The sequence below is a fragment of the Osmia bicornis genome, chromosome 11, assembly GCF_907164935.1.
Source record: "Osmia bicornis bicornis chromosome 11, iOsmBic2.1, whole genome shotgun sequence".
NCBI classification, from domain to species: Eukaryota; Metazoa; Arthropoda; class Insecta; order Hymenoptera; family Megachilidae; genus Osmia; species Osmia bicornis.
In genome coordinates this window covers 2,427,609-2,453,542 of record NC_060226.1, presented here as the reverse complement: position 1 = coordinate 2,453,542, position 25,934 = coordinate 2,427,609, and the positions used below count along the sequence as shown (strand labels likewise).

The 25,934-nt window shown below is 40.6% G+C and overlaps 3 protein-coding genes across 3 annotated transcripts; all 3 read left to right on the top strand.

Moving 5' to 3' along the window:
- The first annotated feature begins 3,374 nt into the window (after positions 1-3,374).
- LOC114875802 (uncharacterized protein F21D5.5) lies at positions 3,375-5,987 on the top strand. Its single transcript, XM_029186508.2, has 8 exons — positions 3,375-3,856; positions 3,946-4,430; positions 4,490-4,735; positions 4,812-4,880; positions 4,947-5,216; positions 5,293-5,574; positions 5,639-5,700; positions 5,764-5,987. The coding sequence occupies exons 1-8, from the start codon at positions 3,718-3,720 to the stop codon at positions 5,885-5,887; spliced, it is 1,677 nt and encodes a 558-aa protein (XP_029042341.2). The 5' UTR covers positions 3,375-3,717; the 3' UTR covers positions 5,888-5,987.
- Positions 5,988-6,103: 116 nt separating this feature from the next.
- On the top strand, positions 6,104-10,261 carry LOC114875801 (probable RNA-binding protein 19). The gene is made up of 16 exons (XM_029186507.2): positions 6,104-6,212; positions 6,289-6,493; positions 6,571-6,749; positions 6,827-7,048; positions 7,117-7,396; positions 7,468-7,677; positions 7,757-7,951; positions 8,019-8,158; positions 8,239-8,364; positions 8,449-8,584; positions 8,654-9,000; positions 9,073-9,275; positions 9,358-9,474; positions 9,542-9,647; positions 9,928-10,051; positions 10,113-10,261. Exons 1-16 carry the CDS (start codon positions 6,177-6,179, stop codon positions 10,181-10,183), a joined length of 2,697 nt encoding a protein of 898 aa, XP_029042340.2. The 5' UTR covers positions 6,104-6,176; the 3' UTR covers positions 10,184-10,261.
- Positions 10,262-11,270: 1,009 nt separating this feature from the next.
- On the top strand, positions 11,271-25,437 carry LOC114875824 (mucin-5AC-like). Its single transcript, XM_046287784.1, has 15 exons — positions 11,271-11,279; positions 16,076-16,139; positions 17,165-17,347; positions 17,804-18,063; positions 18,146-18,400; positions 18,472-18,657; positions 19,011-19,276; positions 19,354-19,772; positions 19,840-19,962; positions 20,189-20,638; positions 20,707-20,980; positions 21,051-21,236; positions 21,872-21,955; positions 22,025-22,114; positions 22,203-25,437. The coding sequence occupies exons 1-15, from the start codon at positions 11,271-11,273 to the stop codon at positions 25,435-25,437; spliced, it is 6,084 nt and encodes a 2,027-aa protein (XP_046143740.1).
- The last annotated feature ends 497 nt before the right edge of the window (positions 25,438-25,934 follow it).

Below are 25,934 nucleotides of genomic sequence, written 5' to 3'. Positions count from 1 at the left end.
TTATTATAAAATTCTATCATGAATATTTAAAAGCATTCAAATATTTCATAAATACCTATTGGAATATGTGGAATAGAAATAATATTTAAACGCGAAGTGCAAGAAGACCTAGCCTGAACTCAATCAAATAAAAGACAATAAAAATGTTACTACACATGAGTATAAGCATACCCATGGTCACTGTGCTCGCTAACCACGTATACAACCGGTAACCCGTGTCGATTCGGACCATTCGTCCTACGACAGGATTGGGCACCGGAGGAACCATAAAACATGCGACTCACCGTTCGCAGATATACTCTTCTTCCGACAGTCAAGTAGGAGGATGGACAACACTAGGTAGGAGGCTGCCTTGTAGGAGAAGATTCATCTGTAACAAAAAAAGAAGAATTGCGGTTAATTTTGAAAATTATCAATTTTTATTCTAATAAAATTATATATGAAATTGAATTTTATAAAATATTAGCAATTAAAAAGAAATCTCAATTATTAAGTGTTGAAATTGTAAATTATTATATTTTAATAAAAAGCAATTAAGTGACGTACCAAGACGGAAGTCGTGAAGAAAGCCATCATCAGGATGGCCATCATCAGCAACTCGGCAAAATAAAAAAATTCATCTGTAACAAAACAAAAAAGAATTACAATTAATTTTACAAATTATCAATTTTTATTCTAATAAAATTATATATGAAATTTAATTTTATAAAATATTAGCAATTAATAAGAATTGCAAATTATTCTATTTTAATAAAAAGCAATTAAGTGAAGTAATAAGATACTTACTCTCTTTCCTTATGGAGCAACGCCCAATACATACTCCTCTTCAGTGGTGGATTGACTCTAATACCGATATCGAACAATTAAACAAAAAAAATTAAAAATAAAGATAAAGATATAAAGTACTAGTAACGCGACCGTGAATAAGTTCCGGCGAACAATTGTAGTGATTCCATTTTCGCGATGAAAAAGGGAAAAGCATAGCCGCGATGCTCTAGAAAATATTTTATAATACGCAGCAAACACCGACTCTACTTTCGCGTGATTCCTAGTTGTACAAACGCAATTCTATTCAGGGCCAGTTCACCCTTGAAAAAATCAAAACATTGGAAATATGTTCGTACAAACACTGACTCTACCGACCGCCTTGCGCGCGGCCACAACAATTCCTGGAAGAAAAGATTAGTGAGGAGGTTGGGGATGGGTGGAAATATACAAAACAAAACCAACATACTTCTTATTGAACGTACGTTCAGGAAATACTGTTATTACGTGTAAATGAAAATATCTGTGTTCGTGAAATATTTTCAACGAACACGAATATTATTCAAGTTGAATATTGGTCCTAGATTATATTGTAATAATGAAATGTTTTAAATAATTGTTGATAATTATTTCAATGAATATTATATGGATAGAAATTCATAGTTAAATAAATATAATAGACTATTTTATTAAAGTAGTGGATTTCTGTTGTTAAAATTGTAAGCACACTAAAAATTGTTGAAAATTCTGTTACGTCGTGATTCATAAATTGTCTAAATTCTTTTCAATAAACAAAGTCCAATAATTAATCATATTTAAACAGCATGTGATTTAAAAACGTGATTCTATTTTAATTTAAACTTGCATCGAAAGCTGGATATTATAATATAATTACTACGATTTAACAAAAATAGATTGTTTAAAATAATTTATAATTGCAGAAGAGAAGCAATCATTTGCAGTAAAATACGAATTATTTCAATTTTGTTTTAATTTAAAACAAATGTATTAAAATACTAGACGAAACTATTTAATAAAATGAAAAATTAATTATTCTTTTTCTATGAACTGATTAAAGAAAAAAGACATTTTCTTTCTTGGTACCTTGGTACCAATTAGTTATCAAAAATGCTTACAATTAACAACGACTCAATGAAAAAAAAGTAATAATAAACGTTAATAATTGATTAGAATAAATTAAAACAAATTCTTATGAAATTATATGTCAAACCCATATCAGGTGTCATGGTGTCCTTTCAAAATCTACCAAATATCTGTAATAAAAAAAAAATGCGAATTTATGTAAATAAAATTTAATCAACAATAATAAAATTATTATTAATAAACGATCGAACTATAATTGATACAAAATATTTTAATAGATACAATGTGTACCTATTACTTATGCGGAAGGATGCTCTCAACACGTCTTGTCACTTCGACGTTCGCGAGAGAAATGGCGAGACCTTCCTTCCCGACGAAGAGCGGTCGGCACCGCTTCGGCATTCTTCGGTAAATTCCGCTATCGGCCGATACCTAAGCAAGTACACGAACAGGTCTAAACAGGAATAATATTACGATGCTCAAGAAAGAACGTTATTAAATTAAAAATAGCAAATTGTGAGGAACAATACGAAAAACATTCGATAATGTTTAGGAACTTAACGATATATAAAAGAGAAAATAATTCAGATTCTGCTGTTCCCCTCTTATTGTGCATTCGCGGTGAGAGCAAAAATTTTCAACTCGCGTATTTGTGAAGAAAACGCCGAATTAATGTCAAAGATCAAGAATTCAGACTTCTTTTCGATGTTTCTTTCTGTTTTTTGTACTTTTAACACCTGATCGGCAATTTAATTTAATATTTGAAGATAATTTAATCTTACCTGTTGCAGACACGTGCCAAAAGGACGAAGCTTCGAAGAGGACTGTTGCACTCCACCACACTCCGTGCAACGCACCCTGTAACGATGAATGTGATTGGTCTAAATAGGAGGACGCCATAATGGAATGACCAATCACAGGCATTGGTAGAAACTTCGAATTGCTTTGAAACTTTAACATTAAAAGAACGGAAAGATTCGTTGAAAATTATCAACGCCATATTGAAATAAGATCAAAATTACTTTTTTCACTTTAAAGCACCGAAATAAGAAAAAAGATAGAAAAATACATAAGTTATTAATGGTATTTAATAAATTATCACCATAAAAGCAGAATAAATGAGAAATATGTTATTTTAATTCGTATCTATATTGGCAAAATAGGGTATAAATTTTCAACTTACGCATTTCTGAAGGCAATGTGGAAATGATGTCAGAAGTCATGACTCCGATCTTCTCTTCAATTTTGTCTTCTGTTTTTTGTAGTTTTGATACCTAATACACAATTGAATATATTTTAATACTATTTAAGGCGATCCAAGCGTCGAGGCCGCTTCACATACACGAATTGCGAATAATTGCGCGGTCGAGCATACGAAACGAATGAACTGCGCCCTACAGAAATAATGAGAAACTAAAAAGAAACTTGTGAGGAACTGGTAAAACAGCACCAACTGTGCTTTGTGCATGGAGACCTGACCTCATTTGGGGATGTCTGGAACCCCCAAAAATCATTATCCCTCAAGAACAAAATTCCCCAATATCGGTATAAACTATAGTGAAAATGATTAAAAAAAATTGTCGTTCGATAAAAGTCATGAACCGTGTAAGATCTTCAACTAGGAGAGGCAGAAATTTTTCAATTATGTTGAAATAAAGAAACGAATGAATAATAAGAACTTGCAGAGCTTTACGAAAACGTTTCACGCTTAAAACCATATCTGCGATAAATTTATATAAGATCTGTTATATCTGTTAATCATAAGCTTTTATAAAAATTACATCAGTACTATTGTGATTCATTTTTCTTCATGTAGAAATGTTTTTTTTTCTTTAAACTAATTGTAAGATGAACCAAGCTAAAAGCTGTTATTTAAAAAGCAATGATGAAACATTAAAGACAGTGTATTTGCCTAATCAAAAGGATGTCATTGTGGGCCGTAATCCAGATACATTTATTACAGATACACATTGCCCTAGGCAACAAGGTTGACATTCCGATATACATGTACAATAAATTATTTTTAATGCAATTTTTTCAATGTGTTCATTATATATACTGTACTTTTTTTTACAGTAAGATTATGCGCAAATTATGAAGAGTACAAAGTCATTATTGAACCAATTGGAAAAAGAAACTGTGGTTTTAATGGCTTTAAAACAAGGAAAAATGCTGTATATATAGGCAACCATGGTGATTGCTTAGAAATACTATATGGAAAATATGTATACGAAGTTGAATTTAATCCGCCACCTCCAAAATCTCACTTACCAGAGAAAAGAAGCAGAGAAGCAGAAATCTGTAGCAAAACCGAAGGAATCTCTCATAAAATACCAAAAATTGAAACTGATTGTATAGATGATACTGAACATACAGAGCAGGTAGAAAAAACAAAAGAAGAGAAGAAGCATACAAAAAATACTGATGGTATTTTGAAATTTCTAAATAGAAGTAAAATGACAGAAAACACAAGATGTCAAGTCGATGAAGGTGTTTGGGAGAGTAAAGATTGTGGAGCATTATTAATATATACCTCGCATGGTGTAGAAGGTCGTTCAAAGGTAATTGAATGCAATACCAATACTTTATACACAGTTGACTGGATTGAATTACTTTTTAGATCGCAGCATATGATATGGATGGAACTTTAATAAAAACAAAATCTGGTCTGGTATTTCCAAAAGATTATGATGACTGGCAACTTCTATATATCGATGTGCCTAATAAATTAAAGGAACTTCACAAGAACTCTTACAAAATAGTAATTTTCACTAATCAAGCATCGATTGGCTCTGGGAAAGTAAATACCAATTCTTTCAAGAACAAGCTGAAGAACATAGTACAGAGAATTGGAGTTCCAATGCAGGTATATTTTGTTATAAAATTATATGTACATATATGTATGTTAAAGAAAACTGTTTTACATATTAATTTATTCACAGATTTTTATAGCTACTGGAAATAGCATCTACAGGAAACCGGCGCCTGGCATGTGGCAGAAATTAGAAGAAGTCAGTGTATAATTAATTATTTAATAATGTTGCTGGTGTTGATTTTAAAATGATCTTTGTTTATAGTACAATGATTCGGTGCCTATCGATAAAGACAATTCATTTTACGTGGGAGATGCAGCCGGACGAATAAAGAACTGGGCCCCGGGTAAGAAAAAGGACCATTCGTTAGCGGACAGATTACTGGCATTGAATTTAGGCTTAAAATTTTACACGCCTGAAGAACATTTTCGTGGACACCAACAAGCACAATATATATTGCCTGCCTTTAATCCAACAAATTTATCAAGTAAAGAGATATGCACAGGAAGCAGTCTAACTTCAAGCAGCCAAGAAGTAGTTAAAATATTATTTAACTATACTATTCCATACCTAAATACACAGTATCAAGCAATTGCTAATATATTTTCAGATCATTTTAATGGTCGGATGTCCCGGTTCAGGGAAATCTCACTTTGTACGAAATCATCTAAGTCAGTATGAATGTGTTAATAGAGATAATCTTGGTAGTTGGCAAAAATGTGTCACTGTAATGGAAAAACATCTGACTGAAAAACGTAGCGTTGTTGTGGATAATACTAATCCAGATTCTGTATCAAGGCAAAGATATATTGAAGTAGCAAAACGATATAACATCTCTGTAAGGTGTTTCATTATGTCAGTAAACGTTGATCATGCAAAACACAATAACAAGGTAACAATAGCAATGATCATCTTAAATAACGCAATAGAATTCTGTACTAAATTTATTGTTTCAGTTTCGAGAATTAACTGATCCTAGTCATGCCAAAATCAATGAAATTATTATTAATTCTTATGTGTAAGTATGTGAAAGAAACAAAAACTTTTACAAGATCTACAGATTTTATTGTATCGTTTCCAGAAAAAATTATCAACCACCGACTGTGGATGAAGGCTTTACAGAAATTGTTCATATAAACTTCGTACCGTCATTCCAGAAGGAAGAACATCAACAACTTTATGAAATGTATTTGCTCGAACACTAAAGAATATTTTGAACTTCCAATACAATAGAATTAAGTATTTATTCTGACCTAATAAATGTACCCTGTATTTATTGGAAAGCATATTGAACATTGTATACATTTTCTGTTTAATTTTTGTAATTAAAAGTAGATTCTAAATCTCTATACAAGCGATGTTATTAATTTGAAATCTTGCACATCCACGTGCTCTTAACCTTGTCAAAATATATCAGAAAACATAACCTCTTTAAAACTGCATGTATGCAAAACGTATAAGCTCAAAGTTTTTAACCAACAGTTATGATACAAAATGTCACGACTGATAGTAAAAAATTTGCCAAAAAATGTAAGTAATAAATTGTAGTCATACAAATGCAATGATACTATGGATACAAACAATTAATTGGGATACAATTTGATAGATTACAGATAAAAAGTTGAAGGAACATTTTAGCCAGAAAGGTTTAGTAACAGATATACAGTTGAAATATACAAAAGATGGCAAATTCAGGCGATTTGCTTTTATTGGATTTAAAACTGAAGAACAGGCTATTGCTGCTAAAGAGTACTTTGACAAAACATGTATTGATACTTGTACAATATCCGTAGAGCATTGTGCGAGCCTAGGTAATTATTAAACATTAGCATGTTATACATGTTAGTAAAATAATTCCAATTTGTATTTAAGCTATTTAATATTACAGGGGATTCGTCTAAACCCAGATCATGGAGTAAATATGCTTCTGATAGTTCAAAGAGCTTGATAAATAATAAAGATTCTAAGAATACAATAGAAGATAAATGTTCAAGTGAAACAACAGCAGATGAACAGAAAAAGAAAAAGAAAGGCATAACAAGTGAAGTTAAAGAAGCATTGAAAAAAGTATGATTATATTTTAATATATCATGTATTTTAACATTGTAGAAGTTTATTTAATTTTTATGCTGCTTTATATTTAGCATAAGGATGATCCTTTATTTGTGGAATTTCTTGAAAGCCATACAACGAATAAAGCAGTATGGAATAATGATACAACATTAATAACTGATCAAGACAAAGAACATGAGGATCATAACAAGGAAACTGCTGATGAAGACGATAGTAAAGAGGAGAAACAAGAAGAAGAAAAAGAAGAAGGGAAGAAAGAAAAAATTGCAGAGAAAGTTATATCTGATTTAGAGGTAATTAGAAATCTAAATAGTACATGTAGAAATTTCTAAAAGATAATGATGGTTATTTATTGTAACAGTATATGGAAGCCCTGAAGAAGAAAGAAAAGAGTACCGAAACGAAAAGAGAGGATGCAAACGACAATAAAGGTGCATCGAAACATGGACTTGTACAATTTTTCACCGTAAAGCTTCGAGGTTTAGCGTACAACCATAAGAAAAAGGATATCAAGCAATTTTTTCGTCCACTGGTACCAAAATCGATACGGGTACCGCAAAAAATCAAGGGAATTGCTTTTGTTGGTTTCAAAACAGAACAGCAACTGAAGAAAGCGTTATTAAAAAATAAAAGTTTTTTAGGTATGACCGCATCAATCGGTAGCGATAATATTTCTTATACATTTTATCTATCATTATCTATGCCCGTATAGATGGAAAACAAATATTTGTAACAAAATACGAGAAGATAGAAAAGAATGACGATAAAGAACGAAACGAAAATAACAGTGATATTAGATGGAAAAAGCAAGAGGAAGCGTTGAAAAACGAAGAAAGTGTAGCAGAGTCCGGAAGAATGTTCATTCGAAATCTATCTTACACGATCACAGAAGATGATATTCGAAAATTGTTTGAAAAATATGGTACCCTAAATATCTTTTCTAAATTTACTGGAAAGTAAATTTCATCGTCACCATATTCAACCTGTTGCTTTTTAATCAGGTCCTTTAACCGAAGTAAATCTCCCCGTGGATAAAACAACCAGGAAACCAAAAGGATTCGGCACGATTACATTTTTAATGAGCGAACACGCGACAAAAGCTTACAGCGAATTGGACGGCACGATTTTAGACGGTAGAATGTTGCACATTCTTCCTGGCAAAGCAAAAGCTAATCCCTTGGAAGATATTGACGAAAGTAAGATTCATTTCCATTGTAACAATTTACCGTGATACCTATATCATCTGTATTCTCCTTGCTACAGCAAACTTAACTTACAAACAGAAAAAGGAACTGAAGGATAAAGCCACTGCAGGATCCACGCATAATTGGAACACTCTTTTTCTTGGCCAAAATGCAGTAGCGGACAGTATAGCTGCTATGTACAATACATCAAAGGAAAAGGTTATTATCAGAATAAATAATAGATTTAAGATTCATTACTTCCTTATTGTCATTTAACGTGAAAAAAATGTCTTGCACAGGTGTTAGAAGATGGATCAAAAGGTATGAGTGCCGCGGTTAAATTGGCATTGGGAGAAACGCAATTAGTTCAAGATACCAGAAATTTTTTGGAAGAACAGGGTGTCTGCCTGGATGCGTTCAATCAAGTAAAACTTACTCCGTATTTATCAAATAACAGTAGGAAAATAATATTTTGAATAAAACAGATCACGTAAAAAGCATTCTTTTAGCCACCAAATAAACGATCGAAAACGGTGTTACTTGTTAAAAATCTACCTGCTGCAACACCTTTAAGAGAAATTCGACAGTTGTTTGCACCGCACGGGGAATTGGGAAGGGTCGTAATGCCACCATCAGGAATTACAGGTATCATAATTTACTTTCGTTACTTATAATTAGTGTATCGTTAACTGTAATATATGTTATGATTTTCAGCTATGGTGGAATTTTTAGAGCCTTCAGAGGCACGCAAGGCGTTCGCTAAATTAGCATATACCAAATTTAAACATTTACCACTTTATCTGGAATGGGCGCCTGACAATAGTTTCTCTACTCCTCCTGCAGACAGGACAAAAGCGACGAACGTCAATCCAGACGAGAAAACGAAGAAACAAGAAACCGGGAATGCTACAAAACAGGTAGAAAAATCCTCAGAAAATGTAAATGATGAAAATAAAGTTAATAAAAAGGTGGAAAGCGAAGACGAGGAGGAATCCGAGCCGGACACCACGCTTTTTGTGAAGAATATTAATTTTGCGACCACGGAGGAACAACTGAAAACGGTATTTATTAAAATAGGGATATATTTCTTTTATTTTTATACGAACTTATAATACGTCTTTCTGTCATTTCAGTATTTCAGTAAATGCGGCCCGCTTCACTATGCCTCGATAGCGACAAAGAAAGACGTTAAGAATCCTGGTGGGAAATTGTCGATGGGTTATGGTTTCGTTCGATACAAAAGGAAAGCTGACGCGGATCGTGCGCTTAAAGTGTTACAAATGACCGTGTTAGATGGGAAAAGCTTGGAACTTAAACGTTCTGAAAGAACGTTAACGTACGTTTCTAACATCGCTTCCAGTTCCCTTGCAATTTCATCCTCGATTTCATCTTGAACACGTGTGTATTTAATTTCACAGAACCGACGTGAAGAGCGGTAAAAAAGCATCGAAAGTGACAGAGCAGACGGGTACGAAGATCCTAATAAGGAACGTGCCGTTCCAGGCAAACGTCGCGGAAATAACTGAGCTCTTCAAGTACGTATTTCAGTTGCATCTGAGACGAGGATCTGAAATTTCAACATTTCTCAATGAACAATTACAGGGTATTCGGAGAGCTAAAGGCGGTGCGGCTACCAAAGAAATTGGTTGGCGTCGAGAAGCATAGAGGATTCGGATTCGTGGAATACTACACGAAAAGCGAGGCGAAGGTATTTGAAGATTAAATCAGGGTCGATTCTAAGGTTTCGGGGGTCCGAGGCGAGCTCCGCAGAAAGGGCCCCTTCACATAAAGTACCTGAAATAAAATTTATAAAATTAACATTAATGCTTGTATAACTAATTTAGATTTGCATTTACATCGATTAATATTCAAATCTTCTTATGGGGGCCCAAGGCGGTCGCCTAGTCTGCCTAGGCCCAGGGCCGGTCCTGGATTAAATACAATTTACAATTAATACATTTGTAATCATTTTCTTATTTTATTCGCAGAAAGCTTTTAAGGCTCTTTGTCAAAGTACCCACTTGTATGGTCGACGTTTGGTCTTGGAATGGGCTCAGACTGAAGAAGGAGTAGAAGATATTAGGAAACGAACCGCTAAACACTTTTACCAAGGTATCCGTTACAACTGGTGGATTAATTTTCCTTTCTGAACTAAACGCGATTCGTTTTCCAGGAGGCGAGGACGCGAAGAAGAGTAAGAAGTCTACGTTGAATCCGGAGGACGTCGGTTTGGAAGTGGAATAATTTATAATAAATTTCAATTGTTCGTAAGGTTCTTGTATATAGTATTTACACTAAAAATAAACCATCCACGTGACTGGGCGAAGATAAAGCGTATTACCATTGAAAGGCTGGCATCGAGTCAAATCGGAAATCGATGGAAAGTTAAAAAGTACCTTTCGAGTTGCAGAGGCGTGCAACGGTATCGAGCTTCTCGTCACGTCGAAACTTTTTCTCGTCTTACTTTTCACGAAAATAACTTTGGATTTCTATACCAGCCGCGTGTTGTCACGGACGGTACGCGTGTACTAATGCCATGTATTTGGGCTTTGATGCCATCCAGTTGAGTTTCACGTGACGGTATCACCTAGTTAGCATTAATCCACCCACGTTCCCTGGCAAATAATCGCAGCCTCGAGAGCGATTGTTGCACCTAATTTCGATGCAGGAATGCGTCTTGACCATGATTCCAGTTTAAAATAATAATCTCCTCTAATAAAATTAGTCATTTCTTTTCTAACATTCCAGCGGTCAGATTCAAGGATGAAAAGGCTGTAAGCCGAGGAAATTGGCGGCGATAAAAGCGAATATACATAGAATTGAAAAAGGAAGAGAGGCGTGGCAAGTAGAGATTTGCATGCATTCCTCGAGATTTTAGGCGAAAACGAACAAAGTTAGCATGGAGATGCGGGAGCGTGTTTTTGATATATCAGTATTAAAATAAGCGAAAGGGTGAAGGAGGGCGAGGGAAGGAAAGAAATGTTTTCCTTTCACTTCTCTACTGAAGGAGGAGTGGCAGAAATCGTTTGAGAGGTTCCGATGGAGGTGGAGACGACCCATGAAAGTAACAGTGCCTTCTCCACCTTCTGATTCCGATCGAGGCTCGTTCGCTCAGTCTCACTCTCCTTGCTCTGGAGAACGGTACTGAACGCGATTTCTATAAGTGTCCTTCGGTGTCGTCGTCCAGATACAAGGTCGCGGGTGCACCGGAAACGTGGCCGGTGAATCGAGAACTCGTGTCTATGCAAGCATAGTGCGCGATGTGCTCGACCTGAAGGGGATTACGACAGAAACAATTACGACAACAGGGCTGAATCGTGGAACGATAAAAATGGACTGGGTAAGATTTATCATGTTTCTAAACGATCGATTTCTATGGCGAGGAAGAAATCGGAGTTACTCAGAAGCGTCCGGGTGTCACGAAATTTCCGCGAAGAAACGATCAAGTATTCGATGTAGGTACCCATTCGTCAAGGGTGACGAATAAAAAAGTCGGAACGAGTCTGGCAAAATCCTGTCAGGTCGTTGATCGGTGCTACTTTCTCTATACTTAGCCTGCTAAATTCTAAATACCATCGAACGTTTCTCCGTCCCTAAAGAGGCAGGGAGGAGAAAAGTGCGAATTCCAGAATGGTTGAAACGAAATTCCGGTCGCGGTGACCGGTCGCGAAAACGATTTCGAAGGAACGAGGCTCGTTCGAGATTCAACGTGCATATCGAATATGTAGCCGAGAACGATCCAGTAGGTTTCCTGTCGACGCGATGGAGGAAGAGGGAGAGGAAATCTACCGGTTATTCGAGCCATGCTGCCTCGAACTGCATACTCCTTTAGCTCCGAAGCAGTCGCGACAAGCAAAGAAGGAGCGAACGCGTGCGACTTGTAGCAATTCGAGATTGCAAAACTGTCGAGGTCGAAACGGTTCTCCTTGCCCGTTTCTATCCATCCCGATTCATCCCTGTTTCAATGCTGTAGCTCGAAAAACGAGCATAGGTGGTTTACCCTCTGACGCGCGGACCATGGAGAAAGACCCGCGGCTTCGAGGGTGAACCGCGCGTGGATCGAACGAAAATGTAGGATTTCGTTGTTCAGAAAGAGCGACCTGTTAATATTCAAAAGACCAGAAATTCGAACGCCTCGGGCGCTGTTTCATTTTTTGGTAACCGATTATTTCAGCTTCGGAAGAAATGAATCGGAGATAATTGTGTAACGCTGACGTAAGTAGCGGGACGAAATTCGTAGTAATTTTTATTCAACCGAGCCTCTGGCTACTTTCACGAGGTAAGAAAGCCTGGTTTTTCGACAGAGGCGAACAGGTACGATACGTTATCCAAGTGGAATCGATGACCTTCGATGCTCTACGACAGGTACGACCTTCGTCGAACGAAAGCTTCGCTCGCGACATCGAATGGAAAGGAAAGCGGCGGTAAATGAAAAACGAGAAAGAAAAGAGTTAAGAGGAATGGGAATGCGAAAAAAGGATGATTGGTCACAGCAAGGAAGGTCAGTTGTTGACCTTTCAAACGTTTGTCCTTTCTTCTCCTTTTAATTGTGTCGATCATGGTACAGATACGCGATCTGTTCGAAAGATGACAAAAGGTTGCAGAAAGGCGAGGGATCAAATTATTAGTGCCACTCGCATAAATGGATGATTTTACATAAATATCATTAATTCTTAAATGAAAACCGAGTTAAACGGAGTTTTTGTTATTTCCTTATGACGTATTGATACTTGGAAAATGATGATACATAGTTGAAAAATGTGAAAGTTCTTGACTGGCCTGGAAATTCTTCGGATCTCAACCTCATCGAAAATTTGAGGAAATATTTATTATTAGTAATAAATGTAAATTGATTGAACGTTTGATAGAAGTATGGGCTAGAAATGAAGCAATCAAAACGAATTGCTTAAAATGTATCGAAAGTATGCCGAAAAGAATTGAAGCAATAATTGTAGCAAAAGGCGTCGTTACGAAATACTAAGATACATGTGTAAATATAATCTTTTAAATGTATTTCTTTATTTTTATAAGTATTTCTTTGTATATTAATAGTGGAGAATTATTGATTAAAAGTTACACAATATAAAAACCTTAAAATTTTTGCTATATTTCTACGTGAAACTCGAAAAATCTAATAATTCGATCACATTTCGAGGCACGCTTTAAGGAACGATTCACGAGCGAAACAACTGGTTTCCATGTTGGTCCTCGTCTGTGATCCTTCCGAACCACGTCATTCGGATTCCATAGATCATCCTGTTTAAAACTTGCCGGCTCGTAAAATATGAGAAAAATAAAAGCTCCGAGACCGAGCTAGGAAGAGGAAATCGTGAAACGAAAGGAAGAGTATGAAGCGGATCGATCCACTATCGCCGGACGAGCGGCGAGATTCCTTCGGGTAATTACAAAACAACAAAGAAGATTTAATTAAGAACGTAATCGCGCCATTAGTTTCCTAGTAAACAGAGCGAGTGCCCGGTGGCTCGAAGCAAATTCCATGGAAAGTAAAAGTGACCGAGCCACGCTAGATTTATCCGCCATCGAGACAGATCGAGCACCGGCTTCACTTTCAGCTTCGCGTTTCGCTGTTACGCGAAATTCTTCATTTTCGATTTAATCTAACTTAACGATTCCAGAACAGACTATATAGAAGCAAGCTACGAGCCCACTTTACAGCCGATATATTGTCAAACGAATATACTGTTTATTATTGATCAGTTCACCTTTATCAGTACATCTGCATAATTCTTGTACTCATTTTATTTTTTTTTTATTATATCATTATATTTTTTTTCTTTCACTGTATTATTCTACATTATACCAGCTTTGCACCAATCTTAACAATTTTATATTAATCATGAGCTATGTAAATAATTGAACAATTGACTGCATTATATATTCATTCATAAAAAGGGCCATGCCCATACATACCAATAAATAAATAAATAAAGAACTAATGGCCGCTAATTTTCGGTGGGCAAAAGGGAACCAATATTCCCAGAATATGCCACCCTCTCGGGTGATAATAGGCGTGAAATGCACCCTTAAACACCCCAAGATAAGATAAAATAAATAAAGAACTCGTCAGTCGAGTCTTTTCCCTCGTTACAATGATGCACGCATCATCCTGTTCACCATTGTGACGGGTCTACCGGTACCGGTACCAGATTCTCATCTTCCAAGGTTACATTAAACTTACCCGCCTTCCATTCTCGCCGTGTTTGGAATAACGAAATACCTTTCCATGTCTCCGGTCTCTTAGCCTTTGTCTCCTCCGACATCGCTCTTTTCTCTCCAACGCGTTCATTCGATTCTAAACTTGGATCAAGGAATTTTCCAACCAGTCGACGGAATGTTTGTCAGAGGCTCGCGAAAATTTCGTAACGATCCTCTTGATTTTTCGAGTGTTTAACGAAGCTTATTGAAAGGATAATCGGTACTTCATTAACTGGTAAACTCGATGAAAAAATGAAAGCGCAAAGGTGAACGGAGAATGCGCTTGATAGAATAAAAGGTCTGAAGAACCGTAGAGAGTGAAGTCATCGAAATCGTTTGGACGTCAATGATCCGTTCAAATGTCACCGGAACTCGAAGAAGCGTGTCCAATCGCGATCGTATCGATCGAATGTAAATAAGCCGATCGTTTAACTGTTCAACGAATCGATAGCGTTACGTAAAGAGCGATTTCCAACGCAGAGAATGTTACGATTACTATAATGGTATCGCTTCGTAGATGGCTGAATGCTACGTGATGTTTGTTAGCACCGCTAAATAGCCGTTATTACTCTGTCCATAAAAAGCGTAATTATTGGGAAATTCGTTTAGGCAAGAGATTATTTATCGCGCTAGTCACCGGCTGTTTAGTTCGATACGAGAAATCATAAGAAAATTCACGATAAGAAGGCTAAACGAAAGGAAAAACGTCCGGATAGTACACGATAGCATAATCGCGCTTTCTCTCATAAATGTCGCTCTGAAATATCATCTGTGTACCGATATCGAAGAGCTTCCGTTCCTCGGAACGACAGAAAGCATATCGCGACACTTTCGGAAAGAAACTCGCTACTTCTACTCGTTCGGATATCTGGTTTTACTTAGCTCGTATAGTCGATCGACTGACGATTTCCCGATCGGGACGCAAGTCGCACGAGCCTCTGGTAGAAAGTTATCTGACATTTAGAAGCGTTCGCGGGGAATTTTCGAGCCCCTTCAGTCGCGTGCTTGTTCGATCGGAATCTGGTTGTTCGAACGCTTTCGCGGCTCGATGTTTCACTTTTTCCGGGACTTCTCTCTCGGCTTAAGTTATTTTAGAAAATCGAATAGATTGCTGGAAATGTCTCTTCTGGCATCGGTGTTAATTGTTCCTCCGCGAGGAACGGCTTGACGACGTAACGCAACGTTAACGTAACGCGCTCGCCGTCCGAAACGCGCGAGAAAGTGATCGCGGAACGGTGTTCTTTCTTTTTGCTTTCTCTTTACACGCGTTACGTAACGAGGTGTGGCTTGGGTGTCACGGCCCCGATCTATTTGCCGATCTCCTCGAGATCTCCAATAAAATCGGAATCTCCGAAGCAGACACGCGACAGGTGCAACGTCCGCCGCGTTTGACCGTCGCGCGCTCTCCCGTACCAATGGCGGTCGAATAGACGCGAACAAGCGGACTACGGTGAACGTAAGTATCCGCTCGTTCTCTACCCCCGATCGCGCCCAGACAGCGTGGGATATTTCGATAACGCCTAATATTTATGAGAACTCAGCAGCGTGAAATGTTAATCGAAACTATGTACTTCGGAATTCAATTCAGAAGAGATGTATATCGGTTCGGATAAGAATCGTCGCGGCCTCGTTCCACAATGCGCAACTTTTACCAGGAAAGCGATTCGAAAAATCATTGCTCGGTTTCCGTGTTGGTTGACGTTTAAGGAAGACTAGGCAATTTTGCGAGCAGGTACACACACCTCTCGAAGCCACGTACAAAAATGCACGGTTAGTTTCACCGAGTGTTGCGTAAGCTGTGTTCGATTCACGCCGACTGGTCACCGGTCATTCATACGCGGTTAGAGTTAATTAGTCGTGCCTTATGGGCGCATCCGACGACGAATATAATTAATTCGTTGCGTCGCTTTTCCGTTACAGGGGACTCGAACCACCTCGATGCTTCTCTGCCTCTGCATTATTCTACTCGCGATCGTTTGCAACGGTGAGTATAACTTTGCAACGGTGTACCTCCAAATCGGACAGTTCGGAGGTGTCCCTTTTTTGAAATGAAATTCGTAACACGGTTGCCGGTGAACGGTAGCCTCGATGCCGTTCAGTTTTCCCAGCGAAAACGAGCGGATGGCCTGCAAGGTTAAAGTTCTCACCGGCCCATTTACTCCCTGACCGAGTGTCTCTGATCTCTCCGCTAATTTCTCTAGCCGGTGCACGCGAACACCGTTGCACCTACGGACGCAGTTTCACTGCACTCGCCGCACCGTGAAACGTGTGCACCTTGCAGGTGAAAACGGTCGAGGCAAAAACGACCAACACCATTCGATGAACGGGCAACGGAGGGGGTTACATTGTAAACGTAAAATCGTTCCTATCGAGTTTCCATCTCTGGTGACTGGTAATCGATACGGTAATCGTTTCCGCGATTCGAAAAGAAACGCTACGGTTCACGCAACAAACGAATCGTCTTCGATGGTAATAAGAACTGGATATTAACTCGCAGGACAAAGCATTCATTACCGCGGGAATGGGAATGAAATCGCGGCGGACTCGTATTCGCCGCAAACGTGACAAGAATTCCCGGTAATGCCGTACCTTTTACCGATATTATCTCTGGGTATTATGTACTATACTTAACTGCATTACCGTCGATCTAACGTTCGTATAACGAGAAAAAATCGCGTGTCTTTAGGAAAAGAAAAAACAGTCACCAGTGTTTCCTATCGATCAGATAAAGCGAACTTAACGATTAATCGTCGGAATTCGATGATTTTATTGGAGATTTCGTACGTTTTCTCCTCGTTAGAACGGAACGAATACCGATCGAGTTTTAACTGGAGCAACTAAGAGCGTGGAAATTCGTGCGTGATCCAATACGCAGAATGAAAGTTCAATAGCGTTACAATTTCTCCGCGACACGGTTCTCTCTCTGTCGCGCCGCGGATCCGTTCTTTGTTCGATCAGTGAATCAAGATCAGTGGAGCAAAGTCAAAAGGCCTGCTGTTTCTTCCGCAGCTAACGCGGAACGTAAGGTCGTGTGTTACTACACCAATTGGTCGATTTATCGGCCAGGAACGGCCAAGTTCTCACCGCAGAACATCAATCCGTATCTCTGCACCCATTTGATATACGCTTTCGGTGGATTCACCAAGGACAACGCTTTGAAACCATTCGACAAGTACCAGGACATCGAGAAAGGTAAAGAAAGTAATCTACACTGGTGGAATTTATTCTGGACACTTTGAATACAAAAATATTCTTCATTTCTTGTATATCGTAATATTTTTATTGTAATCTATAATGTTTATACTTAATATTTTCACACAATTTGGAGTAAATGTTTTAAAATTTTAATTTAAAAAAATCTAGATTGTGTTATTTTTATTTTCGCGCCTGATGAAAGGATATCCAAAGAAATATTAATTTTTTTCTATCTCCTTTGATGCGTTGAAATTGTAACTTTTATTGTATATTAAAAGTATAGCCTTTTTACTGATTTATTTATATAAGCGACGCGCTAAAATTCGAAAACAATGATTAGAATAATTTGAATAAATGCGAAATTTAAGCAAAAATTTACAAGTGTCCAGAATTAATTCCACTAGTGTACACCTCGAGGAGATCATGTTAATTAACATTGCACGATTGATCAAGGTGGATACGCCAAGTTTACCGGCCTGAAAACGTACAATAAAAACTTGAAGACCCTGCTGGCGATCGGTGGTTGGAACGAAGGTTCCAGCAGGTTCTCACCGATGGTCGCCTCAGCCGACAGAAGACGGGAATTAGTGAAGAACACCATCAAGTTTCTTCGGAAGAATCATTTCGACGGCCTTGACCTCGACTGGGAGTACCCAGCCTTCAGGGACGGTGGGAAACCGCGAGACAAAGAGAACTATGCCACTTTGGTCCAGGTAAATCGTGGGAGAGAATCGTTAATTAAACGAGAACAATGCCGGTATCCTCGCGCTGATGACGAATGATTCTTTTCTAAAGGAACTTAGAGAGGAGTTTGAAAGGGAATCATCGAAGACCGGAAGACCGCGACTTCTGCTGACGATGGCGATGCCAGCCGGTATCGAGTACATCGACAAAGGCTACGATGTTCCCCGATTAAACGAGTATCTGGATTTCATCAATCTCCTCTCGTACGATTACCACTCGTCTTACGAGCCGGCTGTTAATCATCATTCCCCTTTGTATCCTTTGGAGGAGGACAACGAGTATAATTACGACACCGAATTAACCATTGTAAGAAACCGACGTCTCTTGCGAATCTTCGTTTAGTCACATTTGTTTTTCATCGACGATTCATCTTACAGGATTACACGGTTAATTATCTTCTGAAGAAAGGCGCCTCTCCCGAGAAGATCATTCTAGGTATACCAACTTACGGACGATCTTACACGCTGTTCAATCAGGATGCTACCGAATTGGGATCACCAGCGGACGGGCCAGGGGTGAAAGGTGATTCGACCAGGGAAAAAGGATATCTCGCTTATTTCGAGGTTTGTTTATAGACGTCTAACGAGAGGAACTAACCAAGTGTTACTCGCTTACTTATTAATGAAACTCGGCCACCTTGTAGAGCTCGTCGAGCTCATCCCCTTTTTGGGGGCAGACGGCTAATGGTTTAAAAGATATTAACAATTAACCCTTTAAGGACGAAGCAAGATTATTTATTAATAATTCATTACGTACGCTGCAATTTTTATAGAATTTAAATTATATTTTCCATCTGCTTATTTGCTATTACACACATTTACTTTTTGCAATTTCAGTTTTGATCTTATTTAATCATGTTATAATACAAATTTGATATAATTAATATATAATTGGTAATTCATTTTCTTCTCAACAGATCTGCGAGAGTCAGGCGCAGTCGGACGAATGGGAGGTGGTGCAACCGAATCCGAAGGCAATGGGTCCTTACGCGTTCAAGGAGGACCAATGGATAGGTTACGACGACGAGAACATGGTCAAGCTGAAAGCCAAGTACGCGAACGAGAAAAACCTAGGCGGAATAATGTTCTGGACGATCGACAACGACGATTTCCGTGGAAAGTGTCACGGTCGTCCGTATCCTTTGATCGAAGCTGCGAAAGAGGCTCTTTTGACCGACAGCACGTAAGAATGGCAAAGCTGATTGTGAATTTCTCGCTTTGGTAACAACAGAGACTGAGATATTTCTTTTTTTTTATCAGGAACGTGGATCAAAAGTCCCAGAGCGTGGACAGGAAGAGAATACGGACGGAAGGAGTTCAGAGCAACAGTATAGGAAAGAAATCGTCGGGTGCAAGAAGAAGCACCACGACTGCAGCACCCGCCGTCAAGAAGCGAGTTTCTTCTTCGAGGCCGAAGTATAGAACCCTTTCGCGAAATAAAAGCCAGCACGAAGAGGAAGAGGATCAAGAGGTCGACCGACGGTCGTACGATCACTCTTCCGAGGAGGAGGAGGACAACTCTGAGAGTAAAAGTAGACACAAGAGTCGATCGAATCCGAATAGAAATCGCAGGAAGCAAACGCGTCGCAAGGAAGATAGCAAAACTGATTCCACGGAAGAATCTCTGAGTAACAAGCTGACTACCCCGGAACCTCCAACGACGCCCGATCCGGGAACAGGTAAACTTATCATTGCATTTGAATCTACAGGATATCGAATATCTTTGACGATGAAACATTCGCACAGATTTCAAGTGCGAGGACGAAGGATTCTTCCCGCATCCTCGGGATTGTAAGAAATATTTCTGGTGCCTGGACGGCGGTCCAGGAGGCCTCGGCGTGGTTGCTCATCAGTTCACCTGTCCATCGGGTAAGTCAACCCTTTATTGCATGAATTTTTATGACGAGTTGAAAAATAATCTACTTCTAATAATACAATTTTATTAGAAAATTGCGCAATGTTCCCACTTGGATCCAACTCAGAGTCTTCAGTATTGTCTACTTAATTTACTATAGAACATTTGAAATTTAAGTTCCCAATTGGGAACGGAATGCAATAAAGGGTTAAGGAACCGTTCCCTCATTTCCTTCCGCAGGCCTGGTGTTCAATAAGGCCGCCGATTCCTGCGATTATCCGCGGAACGTGATATGCCCGAAGTCGAAACCGTCGACGTCGAGCGCGTCGACTACCAGGGCGCCGATAACCGCCGCAACTAGTCGCACCACCTACCTCTACAGCACCACTCGTAAACCGTCCACCGAAAAACCGGACGCCGATGAGGAATACGAGTATTACGACGAGGAAGACGAAGATGAAGAAGCAGAGGAGGAGGAGAAAGAACGCAAAGTTTCGACCACAACTCCGAAACCGCTTCTGTATAAAACGATCAATAGAAGCAGATCGACTACTACCTCGACGACTACCACGACGACGGAAACACCTTCGAAATCGGAGAGAAACCAACAACCGGATAAACTGATCGATTTCGAGGACGAGGAAGATCCTAAGGTCATCAAGGAGCTGATAAAGTTGATTAAGAAAGCGGGTAATTAATTATTCTCCGTCGAATAGCTTGATCGCGTTAGATATTAAACGTAGAGATGTTCCCTCCAGGTGGGATAGAACAGCTCGAGAAGCAATTATTGTTTCAAGAGAAAAGCGCTAACGAGACGGTGAACTCCGGTAAAGATAACGCGACCCCGGCGACTATTAGTCGAACATTGTACGAACGTGTGTTGAGTCGTCAAGCTGGCAAAATCGGTAACAGACAACGGTCATCGGCGAACGGTCCCGGTGGAGCGCAGTTCGACGGTCTCGACGAGGTTCCCGAAGTGAAGAGTCTCAGACGATCGCACAAGCCTCAATACGTCACCATCGAGAGATCCAAGTACGATAAATCGCCTTTTTTTTTTTTTTCTTTCCGTTTCGATTGCGAACGAATCTGTGTCTCGTTTCAGACCGTCCAGCCGACCACCGACCGAAGGGGAGGATATGGAAAAGGAAGATTCAGAGGACGACACCGCGGACGTGGCTTCCTCCGAGGAACAAACGGTCAGCAATCCGTTCCTCGCGAGTTCCACGCAAAGAGCAACCCCGAATTACATTAACATCAGGCGTGCTCGACCTTCGACGACAACCTCGAGGTAAGATAAAATCATTTTTAAGCAAATAATACAACCTACTTCGAGATGCGCTGAAAAGTGTAAAATAATTTATTTATACAACCACGTGACAATCTATATACAGGGTGTTAAAAAATACCCTGAAGACCTCTACACCGCTGGATAGATTACGAAAAATCGAAGTGAACAGTTCTGTAGTATTTTTCGATCGGATCAATAGTTTAGCCACGTTTTGTTGTTGAAAATTGAAAAATTCACCAATCAGAGCGTAGCTTGGATGGCAAGACCATCGGTAGCCTCCTCTACTTACGCATGCGCCGAGAGCAAATAATTTATTTGTTTGTTTATTTAATCTATTAGTGGGTCATACCCAGTTGTGTCAATTTATTAAACGGTTTGATAAATTGTACACGTACAGATATCGAACATATCCAAAAAATACCATAAAATTGCTATCTTTACAATAGCAAACAACGTTTGAATTATTTAAATAATTAATTAATTCCGTCTCCACTAGACTCTCGAAAGTGCATCCGTCTCGGAGTAATCGGCAAACATAAAACAAGAACCAATCGAATTGAATAACCTCTTTCTTTTTCGAAGTTGGTTAAAAAAAAAGCTGTGATTTTTGAAAATCGCAATGATTTCTTTTTTAGAAATGAGAACGATGTCGAGGAGAGGAACAGAGACGCGGAAGAAGGCTCGACCGTTCGTCAACGACGTCCAAATTTATCTTCCAAGTAAGTTTATCTAATACAAACAAGATGGGAAAATTGTTACGAGAGGTACCACGTTTTTCTTGATCTTAGGACCAAGAATAACGATTTCACCGAAGATGGCAAGGAACAGGAGTCTGGTTCATCCAGCAGCGAAGAAAGCTCGCCAACGACTAAATCCAGGTTCCTATACCGAATTCCCTTATCCTTGGTCGTGCTCGAAATTATCTTTGGGAAATTAACGATTCTTTTTTCCGTGATAACGATTTAGGTACGTGAGCGTTCAAAGGTTCAGAAGCACGACTCCACAGCCGACGGAAGTAGTCTCGGATATTGCGGCGACCAGCCAAGAACCGGTGACGGAACCGATCGTTTCCAGTGAATCGCCGAAGATCGAGGAAAAAGCTGATACGATATCAACGACGACTCCTTTGTCCGTTCGATTGATCGTTTCTTCGACGCGAACCGTCGTCGAGGCGGAAACGGAGGAGCCGATCTCAAACGCGACAAGTTCGAGCAGCACCGAATCGGTGAAACTCGTCGACGATTCCGCGACGGAAATCCTTTTAACCACCGCACCGGCGAGCTCGTCCACGTTTTCATCGGCGAGCACGCGAGCCACCGGCACGACCGTGTCACAGCCGAGGCCTTTCGGCTTCAATCAAAGAAACAGAGCGTCGACAGCGTCGACCGAGCCGACGAGCAGCAGCCAGTTGCCAGCGGCCAACGAACAAACCAGGTCCAAGGTGAGTATATCGTCGCGAAACAACGCGCGATCGTCCTTTTTGCCAGGACGTGGTCGATTAAGGCCGAGGCAGGAGCAGGAAGCTCGAAACGAGCCCAACACCGACCAGGAACAACCGGAAAACAGCACTCGTGCTTCCGGCAGAACGAGAAGCAGAGGAGTCAGCAGATACACACCGCCCGCTTACCGATCCAGAAACGAGGAAACGAACAATCTGGTGGTCAGAGAACGCGCTCGAACCACCGAACCACCTTCCACTACCGTCTCCGCTACGGACACTTCCAGAAGGAAATTCCGTAGACCGACTTCCAGAACCACCACCGCCGAATCGGTGAAAACTAACGAACTCGAGGACAGTCCGATCGTTAGGATCGGTCAAGGCTCCGCGAGAAGAAACTCGCCTTCGAGATCGAGAAGCGTGATCAAGGAGGACGATAACGACGATAGGATTACAAACATCAAGGTGTTTAAAAAACCGAGCGCGGTGAACAGAGACGCGAGGACCAGGTACACCAGGAAGAGGAACAACGCGGAAGAATCAACGACGCCGTCTACGACCGTTTCTACGACTTCGACGACGATTTCAACGTCGATTTTTACGACCGTCCAAGATACTTTAACGGATACCACGACGGAATCTTACGCGGACTCTGTGGACGAGCTCGACGCTTCGATTGCCACCACCGCGATTGATTCTGGAATCGAAACGACCACCGAGTCGATAGTGGAGAACGAGGTGGTCACCGTCACTCTGGATAATCGATCGAACTCTACCGAACCTACCACCGTAGATAGTATCCAAGATTTCGATGCGAACGTGATTAAAATCGTGTTCCCCGCGAACAACGACAAACGAGAGAACGCGAACGCGACGAATACGAAAAGAAGGAAGGTACTGTTGAGAAAACGACCGGTTGCGTCCAGCACGATCGCGTCGCAACAGGAAGAATCGGAGGACGAGGATGAAAACAGGCTGGTTCATTATCGCAGAAGGAAAGTGATCAAACGTGTTCGTCCGATTCAGAGCGTCTCTACGACGGAGGATGATGAAATTTTACTGAGATTCGGATCCACGTCGAACCCGCGGATCCTGGAGGAGATATCAACCGAAGATCCAACCGTATCTACTACGGATTACGATGTCCTCGATGATTCGACGAGGCTCACCTTGGAGACGCCATCAGCGGAGACTGAAGTAGCCGAGGATTTCAACGATGCTCTTACCGTCGCCTCGACGATACTCGATAATTTCACTACTGAATCCTCGACGATGGAGAAAGAAGAGGAAACCGAGTCGACGACGTCGTTTTTGATCAACGTCACGGAACTGGACAACGCTGTCAGCGAGACTTTACCGCCGACGAGTCGTCTGGATACTCTGCCGACTACCGTTTCACTCTCGACAACGTCTCTGCCTTTGCAGGCGAACCGTAGATCGGAGACGGATAACAACACGTATTACGTAGATTCCAGATACGTGAGGAAGAAGTTTGTACGAAGACGACCAGTTGTCGCGTCGGAGAACGCGAGCGATCGGCATCAAGCCGCTTCCAGCACGGAGAAGAGCGAGCTGGAGGGTCAAACGAAACGCAGAAAGGGTCTGTTCGTTCGTCGCAGACCGGTTCCGGTTTCATCGACGACTAAAACCACGCGATTCGTCGAAGAGGAGAGAGATGAAGAGGATACAAGTTCGGTGATCAACCGAGCCGACGATCAGACTCCTTACGCTATTAATCTGTCCACGAGAAGCGACTCGGAAGATTTTTGGAATCGTTATACGACCCGAAACCTGCCTCCAACGGCGGAAGGGAATCCTGAAGGATTCGAACAAGGTATTCAGGAAGAAACTGACCAAACGGAACGATCCACGTCTCCCGGTAATCGCATCTCCGAATCTCGTCCTCGGTACCAAGTTCCGGATTCTCTGAAGAGGATGGCGAACGCGGACAGCTTCTACCCTCCCAGTGATTCCGCGACGCAGGAGGCCGAAGAGGAGGATTCGAGGACGAGATACCAGAACGTTCGTCAGCCTAGGACTCGTTACAAGTACCGGGAAATAACGAGGACCCGAAACGGTGAATCGATAGTAGAAACAACACCTGCCAGCCTCGATTCTTCCGCGCAAATAAGGAACAGATTCTACGTCAGACGACCAACGGTGTCCAATACAGAAGCAACAACGACAACCGTCACGGAAACCCTGATTCCAGCTAAGAAGTTCGACTACGCGGCTGACGCTCACAGGAGGCAACAGTCTCTGAGAAGCAGTGCTCGAAATCAGAACGAAGATTCGACGATTCAAAGTAAAGAAGGGGTTGAGATTCAGAACTCGATCGACGCGGATTACGCGACGACGCCTTCTCTGAAACCGTTGGTGACCAGATTAGTCACCTCCGTCGAAGAATCGGCCACCACGGAGAGGCAGAAGATTCTAATCAAGACGAAATACTCCTCGTTAACGTCCACCACCAAGATTCCTCTCCAGAGTACAATTACTAAAGTGGAGAACACTGGAACCACCACTGTGGTGCCCAGCGTTTCCGACAGATCTAACGATTCCTCCGGCGTAGCTAAGGAAGCAAAAGAGGAATCGGCCAACGAGATTCGCCAGGGTCAAGTGGAAAGATCCACGTTACCGATCGAAGGAGAATTTCTTTCTCAAGCGAATCGATTCACCACCACAGAGTCCCACGAATCGTCGACGATCGAGATCGAGTCTGTTTTCAGTAACTTGATCGGCAGCAGGGACTCCAACGAGTGATGCTGCTTCCTCCTTCCTCACCGCCATCATGGATACGATTAATGTACATAAATCATCATCTCATCATCATTATCATTATCATCATTCATCATCATCATCATCATCATCATCAAAGGTCTAACAGAAATTTGGAATCATCAAAGATGAACAGAAGGAGATCCATCCCCATACGGAGACGTCGTCCGTGATCTTTGTCTTTGCTCTCCCTCTCTTCTCCTTCGGGACGGAACGAGACTAACCGAGGAACGACGAGATAATCGAAGAGAAAGATTCCGGGAGATCGTCACTAAGCGCGCAACCCTCTTCTGATTTTCAGGTCGCCGGCTCGCCGTCTAATAGACTACCAACCCTCAAGGAATTGATCGGATATCGGACGAACGAATACACCAGCGATCCCGTCTTTCTCAGTTTGCTTCCCCTTAAGTTCAACAACGAGCAAGTTGTTCCCCGCGAAAGGGACACGAATTTCCTTCTCAACGAAGACGGTAGTTCTTTTT